Source organism: Bubalus bubalis, chromosome X (assembly GCF_019923935.1).
Source record: "Bubalus bubalis isolate 160015118507 breed Murrah chromosome X, NDDB_SH_1, whole genome shotgun sequence".
In the NCBI taxonomy this organism is placed as follows: domain Eukaryota; kingdom Metazoa; phylum Chordata; class Mammalia; order Artiodactyla; family Bovidae; genus Bubalus; species Bubalus bubalis.
This window is the reverse complement of record NC_059181.1, coordinates 91,777,036-91,797,215: the sequence shown is the minus strand read 5'-3', so window position 1 is coordinate 91,797,215 and position 20,180 is coordinate 91,777,036. Positions and strand designations below refer to the sequence as shown.

General features: G+C 41.4%; 1 protein-coding gene across 4 annotated transcripts in view; it reads left to right on the top strand.

Moving 5' to 3' along the window:
* SYTL4 (synaptotagmin like 4) overlaps window positions 1-19,873 on the top strand; it is a 96,513-nt gene extending 76,640 nt beyond the window's left edge. For all 4 annotated transcript variants that reach the window (XM_044937373.2, XM_006059212.4, XM_044937374.2 and 1 more), the window contains 8 exons: window positions 1,803-1,895; window positions 3,525-3,703; window positions 3,997-4,099; window positions 4,620-4,781; window positions 12,639-12,747; window positions 14,614-14,713; window positions 15,731-15,939; window positions 18,200-19,873. In XM_044937373.2, the coding sequence (XP_044793308.1) occupies window positions 1,803-1,895; window positions 3,525-3,703; window positions 3,997-4,099; window positions 4,620-4,781; window positions 12,639-12,747; window positions 14,614-14,713; window positions 15,731-15,939; window positions 18,200-18,348 (1,104 nt within the window). In that variant the 3' untranslated portion in view covers window positions 18,349-19,873. The remainder of the gene's footprint in view (window positions 1-1,802; window positions 1,896-3,524; window positions 3,704-3,996; window positions 4,100-4,619; window positions 4,782-12,638; window positions 12,748-14,613; window positions 14,714-15,730; window positions 15,940-18,199) is intronic.
* The last annotated feature ends 307 nt before the right edge of the window (window positions 19,874-20,180 follow it).

Sequence of the window (20,180 nt, the reverse complement as noted above, 5' to 3'; positions counted from 1 at the left end):
ACCTGAATGGTCTAGTGGTTTTCCCTACTTTCTTAAATTTAAATTTGAATTTTGCAATAAGGAGTTCATGATCTGAGCCACAGTCAGTTCCCAGTCTTGATTTTGCTGACTCTATAGAGCTTCATCTTTGGCTGCAAAGAATATAGTGAATCTGATTTTAGTATCGACCATCCGGTGATGTCCATGAGTAGCGTCATCTCTTGTGTTGTTGGAAGAAGGTGTTGACTATGACCACTGCATTCTCTTGAAAAAACTCTGTTAGCCTTGCCCTGCTTCATTCTGTACTCCAAGGCCAAAGTTGCCTGTTACTCTAGGTATCTCTTGACTTCCTACTTTTGCATTTCAGTCCACTATGAAGAAAAGGACATCTTCTTTTGGTCTTAGTACTGGAAGGTCTTGTAGGTCTTCATAGAACCATTCAACTTCAGCTTCTTTGGCATTAGTGGTTGGGGCATAGACTTGGATTACTGTGATACTGAATGGTTTGCCTTTGTAACACGGATCATTTTGTTGTCTTGAGATTGCTTCCAAGTACTGCATTTCAGACTCTTTTGTTGACTGTGAGGGCTACTCCATTTCTTCTAAGGGATCCTTGCCCACGGTAGTAGATATGATGGTCAACTGAATTAAATTCACCCATTCCAGTCCCTTTAGTTCCCTGATTCCTAAAATCTCGATGTTCACTCCCATCTCCTATTAGACTACTTCCAATTTACCTTGATGCATGGATCTAACATTCCAGGTTCCTATGCAATATTGTTCTTTACAACATCGAACTTTACTTCCATCACCAGTCACATCCACAACTGGGTGTTGTTTTCTCTTTGGCTCAGCCTCTTCATTCTTTCTGGAGCTATTTCTCTACTCTTCTCTAGTAGTATATTGGGCACCTACCAACCTGGGGAGTTAATCTTTCAGTGTCCTATCTTTTTGCCTTTTCATACTGTTCATGAATACTGAAGCCATTCCCTTCTCCAGTGGACAACATTTTGTCAGAACTCTCCACCCTGACCTGTTTATCTTGGGTGGCCCTACACTGCATGGCTCATAGTTTCATTGAGTTACACAAGGCTGTGATCCATGTGATCAGTTTGGTTAGTTTTATGTGATTGTGGTTTTCATTCTGTCTGCCCTCTGATGGATAAGGATAAGAGGCTTGTGGTAACTTCCTAATTGGAGGGACTAGCTGTGGGGGAATCTGGGTCTTGCTCTGATGGGGGCAGGGCATGCTCAGTAAATCTTTAATCCAGTTTTCTGCTGATGAGTGGGGCTATATTCCCTCCCTGTATTTTGGCCTGAACTATGATAGGGGTAATGGCAGTAATGGCGACCTCCTTCAAAAGGACTTATGCCAGCGTGCTCTGCAGCTCCCAGGTCTGTTGTATTTAGTGCCCTGACCCCGCAGCAGGCCACTGTTGACCCATGCGTCCACTGGAGACTCCTGGACACTCTTTGATATAATTGTTCTCCAGTTTGTGGGTCATCTGTTCCGTGGCTCAATGGTGGGGCTAATGGCAATCTCCAAGGGATTTATGCCACACTTAATAAAATGTAAAGAGATGGCTGGGTTGGGGCAGTCAAATTAGAAAGAGATATTCTTACTATTTTGTGATTTGAGAAGGATGGTTGGGATGTAGTTTGGGAGCCTGAAATAGGGAAACCCAAAGATAGAGATAAGCATGTATGTGTGCACATGACACCTCAGAGCTTAGCAACAATTATGGCCCCTACTAAAGGAAAGATATTCATTTTTGAACTTTTTCTTTTTTCTATTAACTCTGAATGTATATTTATCATTCCAGGAAGAGGAAGAAGAAGAAGAAGACATTGACCACCTGGTGAAGTTGCATCGTCAGAAGCTAGCCAGAAGCAGCATGAGAAGTGGTTCCTCCATGGTAAGTTCTGTTAGTTCTGTGGCTGTGGACATGTTGGGGTACCAGGTAAAATGGAACTACTTCCCTAGAGCAGAGTCAGGATGTGGGGAAGTTCTGGTTATTCTTTCTAGGTAAGTGAGATGCATTTGTTTGTTCCTTTTCTCAAGTTAGACCATAATTGCTTAGTGCAGTTAGGTGACTTTCTCAGTCTCTGCCCTGGAAATTCTTATTTCAGGTAGTTAGGGCTAGAGATGTTCATCACAGCTTTGTGAACAGTAACCTATAACTTCTACCCTAAAAAGGTACCCAGGCCACAAAGTGAGAAAGATCAGGTGTTCTCATCAGAGCACACCCCAAGTCTCACATTCAAGGGTGGTGAATGCCATGAGAAGGGTCTTGGCAGGGTTACCTAGCATCAGGATATGGCTAAGGGAAAACTATACCAATCGGAATCATAAAGTTAAAGGGACATTTAAGAATCGGGGCCTAGTTCTGTCATTAAGTATGAAGATTGATGTTTAGGGGAAACAGAGTCAGAAAGCAGGGTGAATAGATGATCACACTCACACACAGGAAGAGAACAGTAGGCTTGCAGAGTTGATTATTAGCTGAGAGGAACGTAGCTTTTCACCTCAGGTGGGGTTTTCCCTCCAAATCTGACACAGTCACTTTTCTCTGTAGGCCTTGAGAGGGATAAGGTGGATAAAAGAGACCCACAGATAATTAACGCTCCTTGTTTTAATTGATAACTGATCCCTTCTAACCAACATCGTAACATACATAGTATACACCAAAATCAGACTCAGCTGCACGCTGCCTCTACTCCTTGCCCACCTTCTGGGGCAGTTGAAAATTAACAATAAAAATGTATAAAAAGAGAATAAGAAGAGCAGCTCAGAGCCTAGGTGAGCTGATTGATAAACCTGAGCACTTGTAAGCAGTTGTGAGTGTGCTGTTAGCTGTCTCTTATATTCTGGGTACAAGACCATTGGCAGTACTGGTTAGTTGCAGGGGCTTTTGTTTTGTTTAGTGACTATGACTTTCTCATGAGTGAAAATGTGAACAATGTGGCAGGGAGAGTGTGCCTTCACCAGATGTTTATGGGTGCTTTATCTTGTTTGTTTATTTCTTCCAGTTTTATTGAGATATAACTGACATACAGCATTGTGTAAGGTGTACTGCATAATGATTTGACTAACATACATTTTGAAATGGTTACCACAATAAGTTTGGGAACATCCATCATCTTATATAGATACAAAATTAAAGAAATAAAGTTTTTTCCTTGTGATGAGAACTCTTAGTATTTGTCTCTTAACCACTTTAATATATATATAACACACAGCAGTGTTAATTATACTGTGTGTGTGTGTGTATCATGTTGTGTATTATATCCCTAGCACTTATTTATCATATAACTGGGAGTTTGCACCTTTTGACCACTTTCATATAATTCCCCCTCCCCTGACCCCTTGCCTCTTATAACAACAAATCTGCTATCTTTTTCTATGAGTTTTGTTTGTGTTTGAAGTATAATTGACCTATAACACTATGTTAGTTCCTGTTATACAACATAGATTTCTGTAAATTTAAAAATGCTCACCATGATAAGTCTAGTTACCACCTGTTATGTGGGTGCTTTATCTTCAGAGTACGATTGGCAGCATGATGAGCATCTATAGTGAAGCCGGTGATTTCGGGAACATCTTTGTGACTGGAAAGATTGCCTTTTCTCTGAAGTACGAGCAGCAAACACAGGCTCTGGTCATTCACGTGAAAGAGTGCCAACAGTTGGCCTATGCTGATGAAGCCAAGAAGCGCTCAAATCCGTGAGTGCTTCTGGACCCTGCACAGTGCTTGGAGATGATCAGACCCCAACATCTCTCTGGGCACCCTTGAACCAAAGCTCTCACTTCCTGGGCAGACAGGGAGGTGTGATTGAGAGTGGTTAGGGGAGATGTGGGAAAGGGGCCAGGATTAGGAAAATCCAAGAATGGTGTGTAGAAGAGGGCTTGATGTGATATTTTCATTTCATCATGGCATATGTGTATGGAGGGCAGGAAAGTGAGAAGCAGGTTTCCAAAAAGACAGCAAATGACTCAGTATTCTCTTTGGCTTTTAGATATGTGAAGGCTTATCTTCTGCCAGACAAATCCCGCCAAGGAAAAAGAAAAACCAGCATCAAGCAGGACACTATTAATCCGTTATATGATGAGATCCTCAGAGTAAGTAGCTAGAGTCTAAGAGGATAGGAGAACTTGTTCTGTCTTGTGTGCTGAGCTGTAGCAATTCCTCTACTGTATGGCTGGTCAACATGGTTTTCAGCGGCCATGTCTGTGTTTGAGGATACACTGTGGGCATCTGTTCACATCCTGACTTCTCAGCAAACAAAGCTGGTTTGATTTTCTTGGATTCTGGTGAAGTTGGAGGGCCTCATGGTCACAAATCTCATTTTAAGGGGTCATTTGTGATCAGGAGTCTCCCTGGCAGTTCTTTTGCATATTCCAGTGTTCTCTCACCCACTGAAGGAAAAATTTATATCCCAGGTCCTCCCCTGGAGTATGGTAGGTTTTTGTGAAATGGGATAAGTAAAGGCTTTGAGGGATGAAGCTCAAAGTACTTAGGGACTAAAATGATTTGATCAGGACTATGGACTTTGAGTATGCTTGCTCAGATTTTGGAATAATATTTTTCTGAGAAATTACTGTGAACTAATCATCTTGGGTATCTCCTTTCCTTTCACAGTATGAAATCCCAGAATCTCTCTTAGCCCAGAGGACTTTGCAATTCTCGGTGTGGCATCATGGTCGTTTTGGCAGAAACACTTTTCTTGGAGAGGCAGAGGTCCAGATGGATTCCTGGAAGCTTGATAAGAAACTGGATCATTGTCTCCCTTTACATGGAAAGGTAGTCTGCTTTAACAACTCCTTGTAGAGTTTGCATCTGAGGTAGAATTATTTGCAGTGACTTCTGCAGGAACAGTTTTGATTGTAGTTTGTGGCGTTCTCGCGCCCCCTGCTGGGGTTTCCTAGTTTAACAGTAATTTCAGATGCTCTTGGATGGCAAGTGTCAGTCATCTCTTCTGTTACAAGCCAGGTGAACGATGAAGCCGTGGTTCCCCTTTGAAGTCTTTCATATATATGTGTGTCAAACTTTGCTTTCTAATCTTCTAGAGTCTGGGTGTATCCTAACATTCTGACTTGTGCCTTTTCTCCAAGCTAACCTTTTGGATGTATCCTAATCTGTGCTGTTTTTCCAAACTACCCTTTTCACTACAGAAATGGGAAGTAAACCAATTCATGGAGCTCCACTTCCCATGCTCTTTGTCATACAAGCCAGGGGAAGTATTACTTTGGAGATGGAATCCCAGGGGAGAGTGTAGCACAGTGTGTAATATTACCTGGGATCTGAGTGTGGACCTGGATTTGAGTCCAGACACTGTGATTTGACAGCTAAGTAAATTACCTAACTTAAAAACTAACTTAGGTAAGTCACCTAAATTCTGTGGGCCTTAGTTTCTTCATCTATAAAGTGGAAATGATGATAATATTCTCTTCTGCAGGATCGTATACAGAGTACCAATCAGTGCCTGGCACATTAAAGATGTTCAGTAGGTTACAGTCATTCAGGTTAAGATGAAATTGCTAAAACAGAGTTAGGACTTCTTGATTATCAGAACTTTTCAGCGGCAAGATTCTTCTGTAAAACTTTTTTTTTTTTAGTTTCTTTTTTTAATTTTATTTTGCTTTTTAACTTTACAATATTGTATTGGTTTTGCCATATATCAACATGAATCTGCCACAGGTATACACATGTTCCCCATCCTGAACCTTCCTCCTTCCTCCCTCCCCATACCATCCCTCTGGGTCGTCCCAGTGCACCAGCCCCAAGCATTAGCATTTTCAATGCTAAAAATAGTTCATGGTAGATAGAATAACTTGGGAAAGATAGACATAGAAGTAGTAGTAGTGACTGCTTCTAAAAAGAGAAACTGAAGTGGGAGGGTGATTTAGTTTTCTCTATATGCCTTTTTATAACATTTGAAATTTTTACCATGTCTACATATATTGCTTATCAAGAACATTAAGAATAAAAGGATTTATGTATACATGGTTCAAAATTAAAACAATATCAGTTCAGTTAAGTTCAGTTGCTCAGCCGTGTCCGACTCTTTGCGACCCCATGAACCGCAGCACGCCAGGCCTCCCTGTCCATCACCAACTCCCGGAGTTCACCCAAACCCATGTCCATTGAGTCAGTGATGCCATCCAACCATCTCATCCTCTGTCGTCCCCTTCTCCTCCTGCCCTCAATCTTTGCCAGCATCAGGGTCTTTTCCAATGAGTCAGCTCTTTGCATCAGGCGTCCTAAGTACTGGAGTTTCAGCTTCAACATCAGTCCTTACAATGAACACCCAGGACTGATCTCCTTTAGGATGGACTGGTTGGATCTCCTTGCAGTCCAAGGGACTCTCAAAAGTCTTCTCCAACACCACAGTTCAAAAGCATCAATTCTTTGGTGCTCAGCTTTCTTTATAGTCCAACTCTCACATCCATACATGACCACTGGAAAAACCATAGCCTTGACTAGACGGACCTTTGTTGGCAAAGTAATGTCTCTGCTTTTGAATATGCTATCTAGGTTGGTCATAACTTTCCTTCCAAGGAGTAAGCGTCTTTTAATTTCATGGCTGCAATCACCATCTGCAGTGATTTTGGAGCCCAGAAAAATAAAGTCAGCCACTGTTTCCACTGTTTCCCCATCTATTTCCCATGAAGTGATGGGACCGGATGCCATGATCTTTGTTTTCTGAATGTTGAGCTTTTAGGCCAATTTTTTTCACTCTCCTCTTTCACTTTCATCAAGAGGCTCTTTAGTTCTTCACTTTCTGCCATAAGGGTGGTATCATCTGCATATCTGAGGTTATTGATATTTCTCCCGGCAATCTTGATTCCAGGTTGTGCTTCCTCCAGCCCAGCGTTTCTTATGATGTTCTCTGCATATAAGTTAAATAAGTAGGGTGACAATATGCAGCCTTGATGTACTCCTTTTCCTATTTGGAACCAGTCTGTTCCATGTCCAGTTCTAACTGTTGCTTCCTGACCTGCATACAGATTTCTCAAGAGGCAGGTCAGGTGGTCTGGTATGCCCATCTCTTTCAGAATTTTCCAGAGTTATTGTGATCCACACAGTCAAAGGCTTTGGCATAGTCAATAAAGCAGAAATAGATGTTTTTCTGGAACTTTCTTGCTTTTTTGATGATCCAGCGGATGTTGGCAATTTGATCTCTGGTTCCTCTGCCTTTTCTAAAACCAGCTTGAACATCAGGAAGTTCACAGTTCAGTTATTGCTGAAGCCTGGCTTGGAGAATTTTAAGCATCACTTTACTAGCGTGTGAGATGAGTGCAACTGTGCGGTAGTTTGAGCATTCTTTGGCATTGCCTTTCTTTGGGATAGGAATGAAAACTGACCTTTTCCAGTCCTGTGGCCACTGCTGAGTTTTCCAAATTTGTTGGCATATTGAGTGCAGCACTTTCACAGCATCATCTTTCAGGATTTGAAAGAGCTCAACTGGAATTCCATCACCTCCACTAGCTTTCTTCGTAGTGGTGCTTCCTAAGGCCCACTTGACTTCACATTCCAGGATGTCTGGCTCTAGGTGAGTGATCACACCATCGTGATTATCTGGGTCGTGAAGATCTTTTTTGTATAGTTCTTCTGTGTATTCTTGCCACCTCTTCTTAATATCTTCTGCTTCTGTTAGGTCCATACCATTTCTGTCCTTTATTGAGCCCATCTTTGCGTGAAATGTTCTCTTGGTATCTCTAATTTTCTTGAAGAGATCTCTAGTCTTTCCCATTCTGTTGTTTTCCTCTATTTCTTTGCATTGATAGCTGAGGAAGTCTTTCTTATCTCGCCTTGCAATTTGGAACTCTGCATTCAAATGGGTATATCTTTCCTTTTCTCCTTTGCTTTTCACTTCTCTTCTTTTCACAGCTATTTGTATGGCCTCCTCAGACAACCATTTTGCTTTTTTGCATTTCTTTTTCTTGGGGATGGTCTTGATTCCTGTCTCCTCTGCAGTGTCATGAACCTCCGTCCATAGTTCATCAGGCACTCTGTCTATCAGATCTAATCCCTTAAATCTTTTTCTCACTTCTACTGTGTAGTCATAAGGGATTTGATTTAGGTCATACCTGAATGGTCTAGTGGTTTTCTCCACTTTCTTCAATTTCAGTCTGAATTTGGCAATAAGGAGTTCATGATCTGAGCCACAGTCAGCTCCCTGTCATGTTTTTGCTGACTGTATAGAGCTTCTGCATCTTTGGCTGCAAAGAATATAATCAGTCTGATTTCGGTGTTGACCATCTGGTGATGTCCATGTGTAGAGTCTTCTCTTGTGTTGTTGGAAGAGGGTGTTTGCTATGACCAGTGCGTTCTCTTGGCCAAACTCTTATTAGCCTTTGCCCTGCTTCATTCCATATTCCAAGGCCAAATTTGCCTGTTACTCCAGGTGTTTCTTGACTTCCTGCTTTTGCATTCCAGTCCCCTATAATGAAAAGGGGCATCTCTTTTGGGTGTTAGTTCTAGAAGGTCTTGTAGGTCTTCATAGAACTGTTCAACTTCAGCTTCTTCAGTGTTACTGGTTGGGGCATAGACTTGGATTCCTGTGATATTGAATGGTTTGCCTTAGAAACAAACAGAGATCATTCTGTTGTTTCTGAGATTGCATAAAACAATATAGAAGTATATAAAAAGAAAAGTAGGTTAGAACTGTTATCAACTACTTGAATATCTTTATAGAAATTTTGTATTAAGCAGCACAGATATATAAATATGGATTTAAAATTTTCCTTTTTACGCAAATGAGCTCTTCTCATTGTGTGTATATATATCTTGATTTTTTTCATTTGACACTTTGTCATTTATAATGGACATTTTTCTATGCCATCACTACAGGTTTATCTCATTTTAATTGCTGGATAGTATTCTTCGTGTGGGCTTCCCTGGTGACTCAGATGGTAAAGAATGTGCCTGCCGTGCAGGATACCTGGTTTCAATCCCTGGGTCCAGAAGATCCCACGGAGAAGGGGATGGCTACCTATTCCAGTATTCTTGCCTGGAGAATCCCAGGAACAGATGAGCCTGGTGGGCTACAGTCCATGGGGTTGTAAAGAATAGGACACATCTGAGTGACTAAGGACACATAACACATTCTTCGTGTACCTGTATTATATTTACAGTTCCCTCACTGATGGGCATTTAATTTTTTTGCCTCTTTTTTTCTCTGTTAAAACTATGGTATACTATATCTAGTCCTTCTTTTGTGAGTGTAACTGTAGGAGAAATTTCTGGTGGTGGAATTGCTGAGTCAAAGGAAATGAACATTCGATATTTTGAAGCTACTGCCCTCCAAAAATATAGTAACAATATTAAAAATCTCCCTTTAAGTACTAATAAAAATTGGAAAGCCATTATAATAAAACTATAGCATATTATTAGAAATTTAGAATTTCTTTTTTTTTTTTTAACAAATTTCATACTTTACTTTTTGTATCTATGGATCTACCACCATGAAAGATGAAGATAATTAGCACTTATACCTTCTTCTTTCTTCCCACCCAATTCCCATTTTTGTTAGTAATGAATATTTCTATGTTGTCAGGATTTACATTTCCATTCCATCTACAAACGTAATTCAGAGTTTTAAATCTTCTACATTTAAATGGATTCAATCAAACCTTTTAATAGAAGGTGGTTCCTTCATTTCTAAAGACTGCTTTATCTTCATGTTCACCAGAATTTTTCATTCAGTGAATATAAAGCAGTAGTATATTCCTGTAAGTACATAGGAATTATGTTCTCTGATTTCTTAAAAGTTTGAGGACGCCACTTTGTTGCATTTGGATTTGCAGGACAACTTCATTAAACTAGCATTCTTAGCTGAAAACATTACTTTCCCTTTCGGGGGGAACTGGGTGTGATGTTTTCATTTGAAAGATGCCTGAGCCATTTCACATCTTCACCCTCTACTTTGTACATCTTTTGCTTTTTCTGCCTTAGCATCTGCTTATGGTTCTTCAATTTATATTCAGTAATTTCACTGGAAAATATTTTCTGATAATCATTCTGTACCATATATTCCACCCTGAAATATGTGCTCTTTTTGCTAAACATTCAAATCTTTATTTTCAGGAAGTTTTCTTCTATTAGGTTTCAAGTAGTTTTTTTCACTTTGAGTTATTTTTTTTTCTGTAGGAACACAAATTAAGCACATGTCAGATCATTGTCTATGTTTTCATTTTATCTTTTTCATTTATTTTATATTATTATTTGCTTATTCTTTTTATTGTTTGTGTGACTCCTTAATCCCATCCATCTTGCTCCCTAGTAGCGTTTACAGTCTTATTTATTTTTAAGTCCTTCAGTGTGATGTTTAGCTCTGTAACATTTTCATTTTTCCCTTATATTTTTCTCCTTTGGGTTGAGCATGGCTACTTTTCAACTCCTTTTGTTGATTTATGCCTTTCCTGCACTTTTCTTTGGGCTCTTATTTTTTTTTTTTTATTTTGTCTTTCTTTTTTTGTTGTTTTAAATTTTATTTTATTTTTAAACTTAACATAACTGTATTAGATTTGCCAAATATCAAAATGAATCCGCCACAGGTATACATGTGTTCCCCATCCTGAACCCTCCTCCCTCCTCCCTCCCCATTCCATCCCTCTGGGTCGTCCCAGTAGAATTTCTTAAGCATTTGGCATATAAGTCATTCTCTCAAGGGCCTACAGTTGATACAATTATAATGGAAATGTCATTGTAAACCTTCATGAACTACTGCCAGCAAAGAATGCCTTCCATCAAAAGAAAAACCTGCACTGAAATGGAACTGTTTGCTCTTTGAAATTATTTTGAGCCAGAATGAAAATATGCTCTTGAAACAAATACGCCAATTATGCCAATTTCCAGCTAAGGTTAAACCCTAATTTTTTAGAGTCCACTGAAGCTCACAATCTAGAGACTAACAAATTGTATAGATACTTTATAAACAACAAAAAGACCACTCCAATATTGCATATTTATTTTAACTGAAAACATTCTCCATTTTTTGTCTCTGATTTTTCTTTTTTTTCTTGCCCTAGTGATCCGTTTGCTCCCATTCAGTTTTCTCTTCCTGGCATCCACCTCCCTATCCTTCTATGTCTCTTTCATCCATTACACTGCTGTGTATTCTTGGTATATGGTACATTTTTCCAGACTGATGGGGATTATGCCTTCCTTGTATTGCTATACTCAGAGCTGAGGCCCTATGTTAGAGGAGCCGCTGTGAACACAGGCAGTGAATGAGCACCTCTGATCTGCACCAGCTCATGCTCTGGATTCCAAGGCATAAGGAGCACAGCCATGCCAAGAGAGCCAGCAGAATGAAACCATCCTGCTCCTCATGGCCACTTACTGCTCATACTACCTGACACCCACTCATTCCCTCTTGCATTCATTCAGGAAATATTTGTAGAGCACCTATATATGCCAGGTACATTGCTAAGTGTCAGGCATGCTAGGATGAACAATGATAAAAACACTTGATTCCTGTCTCCTGGCATTTAGATTCTAGTGGTAGAGAGAGTCATTAACCAAAACTAACATAAAGTTAAAATTGTGGCATATTCAAATCTTAGTAACAAAGTTTCACTGAGCCCTCAAATATCTGCAAGCTCTCTTTTTAAAAAAGACTTCTGATCTTTGAAAATCATACAAGTGATACTTGCCTTTCTCATTAAAAAAACACTATAGATGCATAGAGAGTAAAAAGTGAAAGCCGATTTTCCTTTGCCCATTCTACTCCCCTCTTTAGAAGATACAAGTGTTAAGTTTGTCTGTATCTTTCTGGGTTTTTCTATGCAGTGTAACATAGTGCTTAAAAGCATGGATTCCAGAGCCAGTCTGTCTGAATTTGAATCCTGGCTCTGCCAATTACTATGTGACCCTGGGCAAGTTACTTAACATCTCTGTTCCTCTGTTCCATAATCTGTAAAGTGGGGGTGATTATACTCATGTCATAGGGAGTATCTTGAGGATTAAACAAAATGATATACTTAAAATACTATAACAATACCTGGCAGATATAGTAAGTACTGTATGAGTGATAATGATAATAATCATTATTGACATATATATATATTCACATATACAAATAAGAATATGTTTAAATATAAGTGCGATACTTTTTCTGCATCTTGCTTTGTTGACTTAACAGTACATCTTGGATATTTTTCCCTGTTAGCGTGTAGAGATTCACGGCATCCTTTTTGAGGATCACATGCCATATGCCATACAAGGGCATTAAAATCACTCATTTAACCTTTCCTATATTGATTGACATTTAGATTGTTTCCACTTTGGGGCTATCACTAACAATGTTGGTAACAAGATTCTTCATCATGGTGTTGGTCCCACGTCATTTTGTATGGCAGCCTTGCTTGAAGACCTTCAAGGGTATTTGGAATCTAGTAACAGTATCCCCATAGTAACAAAACAGTCAGCATCACAGAAGACTCTTTGTTAGTTCTTCTGCAGCTCCTTCTGAAGAAACTGCCTAGAATCCTGTGGCTTCCATGGCCTAGGGATCCAGGATGGTATTCATAAGGAGGAGGATAATTTTATGTTGTGAAGCTCTTCTTGAGGATAATTTTAGAATTGCCTCCGTGAGAGGTCTCAACAGTCTGAATAGCCCAGCCTGACCTGTTGGGTTTCCCTGTGTTTCAGATCAGTGCTGAGTCTTCGACTAGCTTGCCAGCACACAAAGGCGAGTTGGTGGTTTCATTGAAATATATCCCAGCCTCCAAATTCCCCGTTGGAAGTGACCGGAAAAAGAGTAAGTTTTCTTTGGGGCCTTGGATTTAACTCTTAGTTTTCTGCACTTGATCTGTGCAAGGTTGGTGCTGGCTAGTGGCTAGCACTATTGGAGAGACCAGATTATGATTCACACTGGATTGTCTTCTAAGGAAGATTTCTGTAGTAAGTAAGCCATTTCTGTTTTTCAACCAGAAGGGAATGCCTTCAAGTTGAAATTATTTTTTTGTTATGTCTTTTTTTGATGCCATTAAACTAACTTGGCCTTGGTCCAGCTCTAGAAGGGTACTAAGAGGTCAGAACAGAACAGAAACTTCAGGACTGAGAGAAGGTGGTTAGAAAGGGTGGTGTATAAGTATAAGGGACAGGAAGTTGAAGGCTGAGGAAGAGTAAGTCAACACACCAAGCACTGTACTAGTGACTGTGGATATGTAGGTGAATAAGACATGATTTTTGCCCTCCCTTGCACAGCTTATTTTAGAAAGAATGACAGTCATCTGCTCAAAGAACAGATACAGGAGTGATGAATTCTGTCTGGTTGTATTTGGGAGAGTTTTAAAGAGGAAGTAATGATGATATTTGACTTAAGACTTTACCAGGCAGAAAAGGAAGAGAATGGAGTGAGAAGAGCACTTTCTAAGAAGAGGAGATAGCAGGAGCAAAGGTTTGAAAAAAGCATGGTAAATGTGAGGTGATGTGTGACTGTGAGGCAGTTAACTTCTTAGTTAAGTGGGGCTGGAGTTCTGGTATATAGATGTGGGAGTGGAGATGGAATTGTTGATGGGGTTGGAGCCTGGCTATAAAGGGCCATGGACGTAATGGTAAGAAGTTGAACTTGATGCTTTGGCAATGCAAGAAAATCAAGAAATTTAAAGAAAAATTTCTTAAAAAGTTACTTGCAGCAAGGTTTAATCTATAGGATTTGGGGAAGTCAATGAGATTTCCAAGGAGGGTGTGCAGGATGACTAGAGAAGAAAGGCAAGGAGAGAACCATGAGGAACAATTTAAAGTACGAAGAGGGGGAAGAGAAGCCAGCGAGGTAGAGGCTTATCAGAAGAGAGCCATGCTGGAAGAGAGCTTGAAGAAGGGAGCAAGGGTTGTCAACAGTATTGAAATACCTACTGGCCTGTCAGGCCCAATGAGAAGACACAACTCCTCGGCATTAGATTACATTTTCAGTGGATCTCAGTGGAAGCAGAAGCCAGATTTTACTAGAAACTAGGCTGAGTGAATGAGGCAAAGAAGTAGAAGTGATGCATGTGGACTCTATTTTCTAGGAAAATTGATAGTGAAAGAAAAGAGAACAATGGAGGAGAGCTTGAAAAGGAGATAGGGTGAAGGGAAATATTCTTTCAAAAGAATTTTTTTAAAGCATAAGTGAGATTAGCATCTATTTAGACTGAAAGGAATGGAACTAGTAGAGAATGAGATATTAAAATGCGAGCTGGGGGTTGAAATTGATGATGCCTGATGAGTCTTGATGCCATGGGGATGGGATCCAGAACAGAAGTGGAGGAGTTTCCTTTTTTCAATCATTCAACAAATATCAGGCAACTTTATTTCTCTATGCCTCAATCTTCTCATGTGTAAAATGAGGACAATGATAGTCTATATCTCATATAATTGTTTTGAGGAATAAATGCTTAATGTAGAATATGGCACATAGCCAGTTTTCAGTAAGCCTTTATTGCTATTTTTATTATGACTTGAGTGCCTGTTGCTCATTGTCAGGCACTGTGCTGGGTACTGCAAATACAAGGCAGGTGTGGTCCGCTTATCGTGGAGCTGGCTGTCTTCAGGAACCAGGAAAGAAAGTGCTATGTAGATAAAGCTCGAGAGAAATGTGAAGGTATAAGAACTCATTTGCTTTGGCTGATATCCCTTCCAGGTAAAGGTGGGGAAGGGGGAGAGCTCCAGGTGTGGATCAAAGAAGCCAAGAACCTGACAGCTGCCAAATTAGGAGGGACTTCAGACAGCTTTGTAAAGGGGTGAGTCCATGGACCAGCACCAAATTAACCGGTTTCAGGACATGAGAGCTCAGAGAGGAATCTAGCTAAACCTTTCTCTGTGGATATTATCCCTGTGTGTCCTGCCACCTCCAGCAGCCAACTTTGTTCTTGAAATTAGGTAATGGCCCAACCTCCACTACTGTGTTGGCACTGGTTGGAGCTCAGTTTGGACTGGGCTGCAGTGCTGATTTCCAAAAAGGAGAGTGGTGGACAGTTAGATCCAACTTTTCCTTTGTTATAGATTTGTGCTCTTAATCCTGAATAAAAATCTGCATTCCTTGACTGTCAAGATGGGGACTCAGGACTTTGTTCCCCACAGTATTTAAGCAATGCCAGCTTTTCCCAAGTTACAGTTCACCCCCATTGACTTCAGTTCTCTAGCAAATATGAAATCATGTTTGGCAATGCCTATGCTTATTACAATGCCAATACTTTGGCCACCTGATGTGAACAGCCAGCTCATTGGAAAAGACTTTGATGCTGGGAAAGATTGAAGGCAGGAGAAGAAGAGGGCGATAGAGGATGAGATGGTTAGATAGCATCACCAATTCAGTGCAGATGAATTTGAGCGAACTCTGGGAGATGGGGAAGGACAGGGAAGCCTGGTGTGCTGCAGTCCATGGGGTCGCAGAGTCAGACATGACTTGGCAACTGAACAACAAGAATTGCTTATTACTGTTGCTTTTTACTAAAGAGGACTTTGCCCAATAGAGGTGGAACCAGATATTCAAAACGCATTTTTGGTGGAGTATAGACAACAGCTCCCTAATAACATTGTGTTAATTTTCTCTCCAGGTTAAAGGCATTGAATCAGGTGAATGATCTAGTGGAGGTGGTAGGAACTGTGCTTCCTCAGATTCAAAGGAGGGAATATGTGTTCTTGGATCCCAGTTTTGACTCACTTTCCTGGGCTAGGCCTGTGGGAGAGGAAAGGGGAATTTAGAAAGATGTTGCTAGCTTTGAGTAGGTTGTTGACTCCTCCACACTGTCTGCCAGATACCTCCTTCCCCTGAGGAACAAGGCCAGTAAGCGTAAAACTCCTGTGGTGAAGAAGACCCTGAATCCCCACTATAACCATACATTTGTCTACAATGGTGTGAGGCTGGAAGATCTCCAACACATGTGCCTGGAACTGACTGTGTGGGACCGGGAGCCCCTGGCCAGCAATGACTTCCTGGGTGGGGTCAGGCTGAGTGTCGGCACAGGTGAGAGCTTCTCCCCTCACCCTCACTGTCTTCAGGGCCTCTTAGATATTTCACTCTGAATAGACCCATCCCTCTCCCTGCATGGGCTTCCCTGGTGGCTCAGATAGTAAAGAATCTGCCCATAATGCAGGAGACACAAGTTCAGTTCCTGGGTTGGGAAGATCCCCTGGAGGAGAGCATGGCAACCCGCTCCAGTATTCATGCCTGGAGAATCCCCATGGACAGAGGAGCCTGGTGGGCTACAGTCCATGGGGTCACAAAGAGTCGGACACGACTGAGCCACCTTCACTGCATAGCTCCTCCCTGCATAGCTCCTCTATGTCAAGAGTTGTCTTCTTTCCTTTCAGTGAACATTCAGACAGGATGTACTGAGTGCCTACTATGTGCAGGGCTGGAGGGAGGCCAAGCTCATACACTGTCAGGTGTACAGATAAACGGTACCCTGAATGCCCAGAAATGCCATCAGCTTCCCACCAAAAACATCCCCAAATGTCCCTATATCTGTACCTCTGATTTCCACCTTCCATCCTGTTATATAAAAGAAGGGGTCCTTCCTAGCAAAGGCCAAGCTCTGTCCAAGTGTTCTAGATCACAACACCCTCACCTTCTCAGTGACCTTTCTTCTGGAATCTCCTGTGTCTCCTGTCTGATCAGTTTTATTCTCTCTACCTCCCTATTGGAGGTGAAAGTCAATATGCTCTGGTATTTCTAGTCTTAATAAACAGAAACAAACCTTTTCCTGAGCCTACGTCCCCCCTCTAATCCCTGAAAAAGAGTCATCCCCATGTCCTCGTGTCTTCTTTAGCCTTCAGTCCACTGTGATCCCACTTCTGTCCCACCACTCCACTGAGCAACTGCTTGTGTCAAAATTTTGTTTTCATCATTCTAGAATTTTCATGCTATTTAACATAGCTGATCACTCCCTTTTTCTTGAAATAACTTAGCTTCTGTTGACACCACACTTTTCTTTGGGGCATCCTCATTCTCTAGCCAAACTTGGAATATTGGTGGTTCTCAAGGCTTAGTCTTGAATACTTTTTTCTGTTGCTACAGTCTGCATTCCTGTGACTGTGACTATTACTTGTATATTGTTAATTCATACAAAGTATTTAACACAAAGCATGTAGAATGATGTTCTCACAAATGTAAGCCGGTTCATGTCAGTCCCCTGCTTAAAACCCTTCAGGAGCTCCTACTGTACTTAGAAAACAACCCAAAGTTCTCACCATGCCAAGAGGCCCCTGTGTGATCTGGACCCTCTGTTCATTTCTTATCTGTCCTGTAACACTGCTTGCTCGCTGTGCTCTAAACATGGTGACTAGCTTTCTGTTCTCCAAATATACCAAGTTTCTCCCTACTTTATAACCTCTGCAATTAGTGTTCCCTCTGTCTGGAAGGGCTGCTTCCTTTCTATCCTTCAGCTCCTAACTCAAATATCTCCTTCTCAGAGGGGCCCGAAGACCACTTCATCTAAGGGAGACCCTGATCTAGGCACTACAAATCACTCTGTTTATTCGCTTTATGATGCTTATCTCACTCTTGTTGGTTTACTTCTGTATTTTCTTTTTTTGTTTGTTTATTTTTTAATTATCATTTTTAATATAAATTTATTTATTTTAATTGCAGGTTATCTATTCAAACATAAGCTGCCTGTAGGCAGAACTTTTTCTGTATTATTCACACTGTACCTCCAGAGCCTGGAAGAGTACTTAGTACACAGTAGCCACTTGATAAATGTTTCCTGAATGAATGAATGTACAAGAGAATAGAAATGAAGCCCCATATGATCCAAACTTCAAGCCTGGAGTCTACAGCTAGAAAATAAAAGTGTTTAACTCTCTTTCTTCCTTCCTCCCTCACCCTCTCTGTCTCCTTTCCTCCCTCCTTCCTTCCTCTCTCCCTCTTTCTTCCTTTCTTCCTCCCTTCCCTGCATTCCCCTCCTCTCCCTTTCCATCATAAGTCAACTTGGCAGTAACAGAATGGCCCTAGCTGTAATAGCCTTAGAATAAGACGTCTCGAGCTACCGTGTGCCATTTGGAGCCCTCTTTTATCAACTTTAAGTCTCTTGATGGAATCTCAGGAGCAGAGAAATATGGCAGTGCAGAGTCAACAGGGAGCTGTTCCCAGAACACTGTCCCCATTAGCCCATCTTCATATCACACTGTCTTTTATGGGATGCTGCCTTTAATGCATAACCCATCTTCCTTGGTGGGCTGAGGAGTGGGATCTCTGTTCAGCCTCCTCTGGTGTTTTTCCTCAGGGATCAGTAACGGGGAAGTGGTGGACTGGATGGACTCGACTGGGGAAGAAGTGAGCCTGTGGCAGAAGATGCGACAGTACCCAGGGTCTTGGGCCGAAGGGACTCTGCAACTCCGTTCCTCAATGGCCAAGCAGAAGCTGGGCTTGTGAGCCCTGTCCTGCTCTGCAGGTCCATCCCTGTCCAGGGCAAGTCAGAGGAAGCGAAGAAACCAAGGGTGAAGATTTATAATTTGTGTGTGTGTGTGTGTGTGTGTGTGTGATGTATGTGTGTGTATATAAATGTGTATTTCTACAGATCTCATTATGCTAGAGTGATGTAGACTTCCCCTTTTTAAAGCAGGCTTAAGAATAAGGGTCTCTTCAAAATATTTTTATTTGTGCATTAACTACTATATATTTTCAGAATCCATGATTCTTACATCTTTATGAGATTTAATTAATTTATCTTTTGAAACAACTTTTTAATCGCCTGTCTTGCTATCCTGGTTCCTCCTTGCACAGGAAGCCCTGGCTGCCTTTGGCACTTGTACTGGTCTGTGTTTCAGGGTGTGCCTGGTCTGAGGCCAAGGCTCTGGGAGGCAAGGGTGGTTTACTAAAGACAGAAGAAGATTGGAGAGAGGTGACTGGGTCCCTTCTTTCTTCTCCACTTTATGCTTTTCACTCCATTTCTACCTTGACACATTTCTGAAACTTGGCTTTTAACTCTTGTTTGGAGCAGTTTCTGCCTTGCTTGGGTCTAATAGTTTTCCTGGAAATGCTAAGAAGATGTCTAAGTTGCTTCCAGTTCTGAACACCTTCCCTAGACCTCTGCAGGACCCTTATAATAGAGTTGCTTTAGAAGAGCACTTTAATTAGATAATGGCCTTTGGACTAGGTCACAGGCATGCACAGTACAGGCTTCTCAGTGGTCCCAGAGGACCAGCAATGGAGCATCTCTCAGCCCGTGCTGATTCTTTGCATTTTAAACTGATATAGCAGTCGTTAGAAAGCTCCTATGGAGAAGGCAATGGCACCCCACTCCAGTACTCTTGCCTGGAAAATCCCATGGACGGAGGAGCCTGGTGGGCTGCAGTTCATGAAGTCGCTAAGAGTCGGACACGACTGAGCAACTGAACTGAACTGTTATATCAGCCTGAATAGCCAGCTATGGTCTAAACCAGTCCAGTGTTTTCTCTGGGCTGGGCGCTGTTAGTGTCCAAGAGAGTGTGTTCAGAGAACACAGCTTTTCTGACCTCCTTCTTGAAGTGGCTTCAGTTCCTATTTTTTTCTCTTGTTTCCCAAAGTTGACCTAGATGTAACCTGGGTGTGGTGGGCTGAAACCTTCCTAAGAAGGGTCTATTGACCTAAGGTTCATTTTCTGAAACCCACTGTCCCAAACTGACCTTTTAATTCTCACAATTGTACCTTCCCAAAGTCATCTGTAAAGGGAGTCTATACCGGAGAAGAAGTTCCTTTCAGTAGAGTCAGCTGCCAGCTGCCTGTCCTATGAGGCTGCAGGATTGAGGGTGGATACTGTGGTTTCTGTTGTATGTGTGAAGTGAACAAAATAGTATTTGGTGTGGATTAATATTGTACTGGAAAGCATAATTTGGGATCCTGGACTGTCACTTGCTCCTTTGTTCTCCATCCCCCCTGAAATGTCTGTGTGCTTCAATAAAACTTTCTTCCTTGTCAAGTGTTTGCATTCCCTAGTTCTCTAGACACTTTTGTCTCTGATGTCCTGACTTTGTTGTTGCTTTTCACATGGTTTGAAGGATAAGAACCAAAGTGACAAATGCCCTTCCCTAAGCATCATTTGCTGACTCAAAGAAAATTTCCCTCTCCCCACATTACTGCCCGATACCTCCTCTGAGGTCTGATGCATTGATCTGTGTTTGGTATATAGGGAGAGAATGAGAACCCACCTTAGGAGTGCCAATGCTTGTCTTTCTGTAAAGTATCAAAGGAACCCCTCCTTTAGTTTTGTAGCCACCCCCACCCCA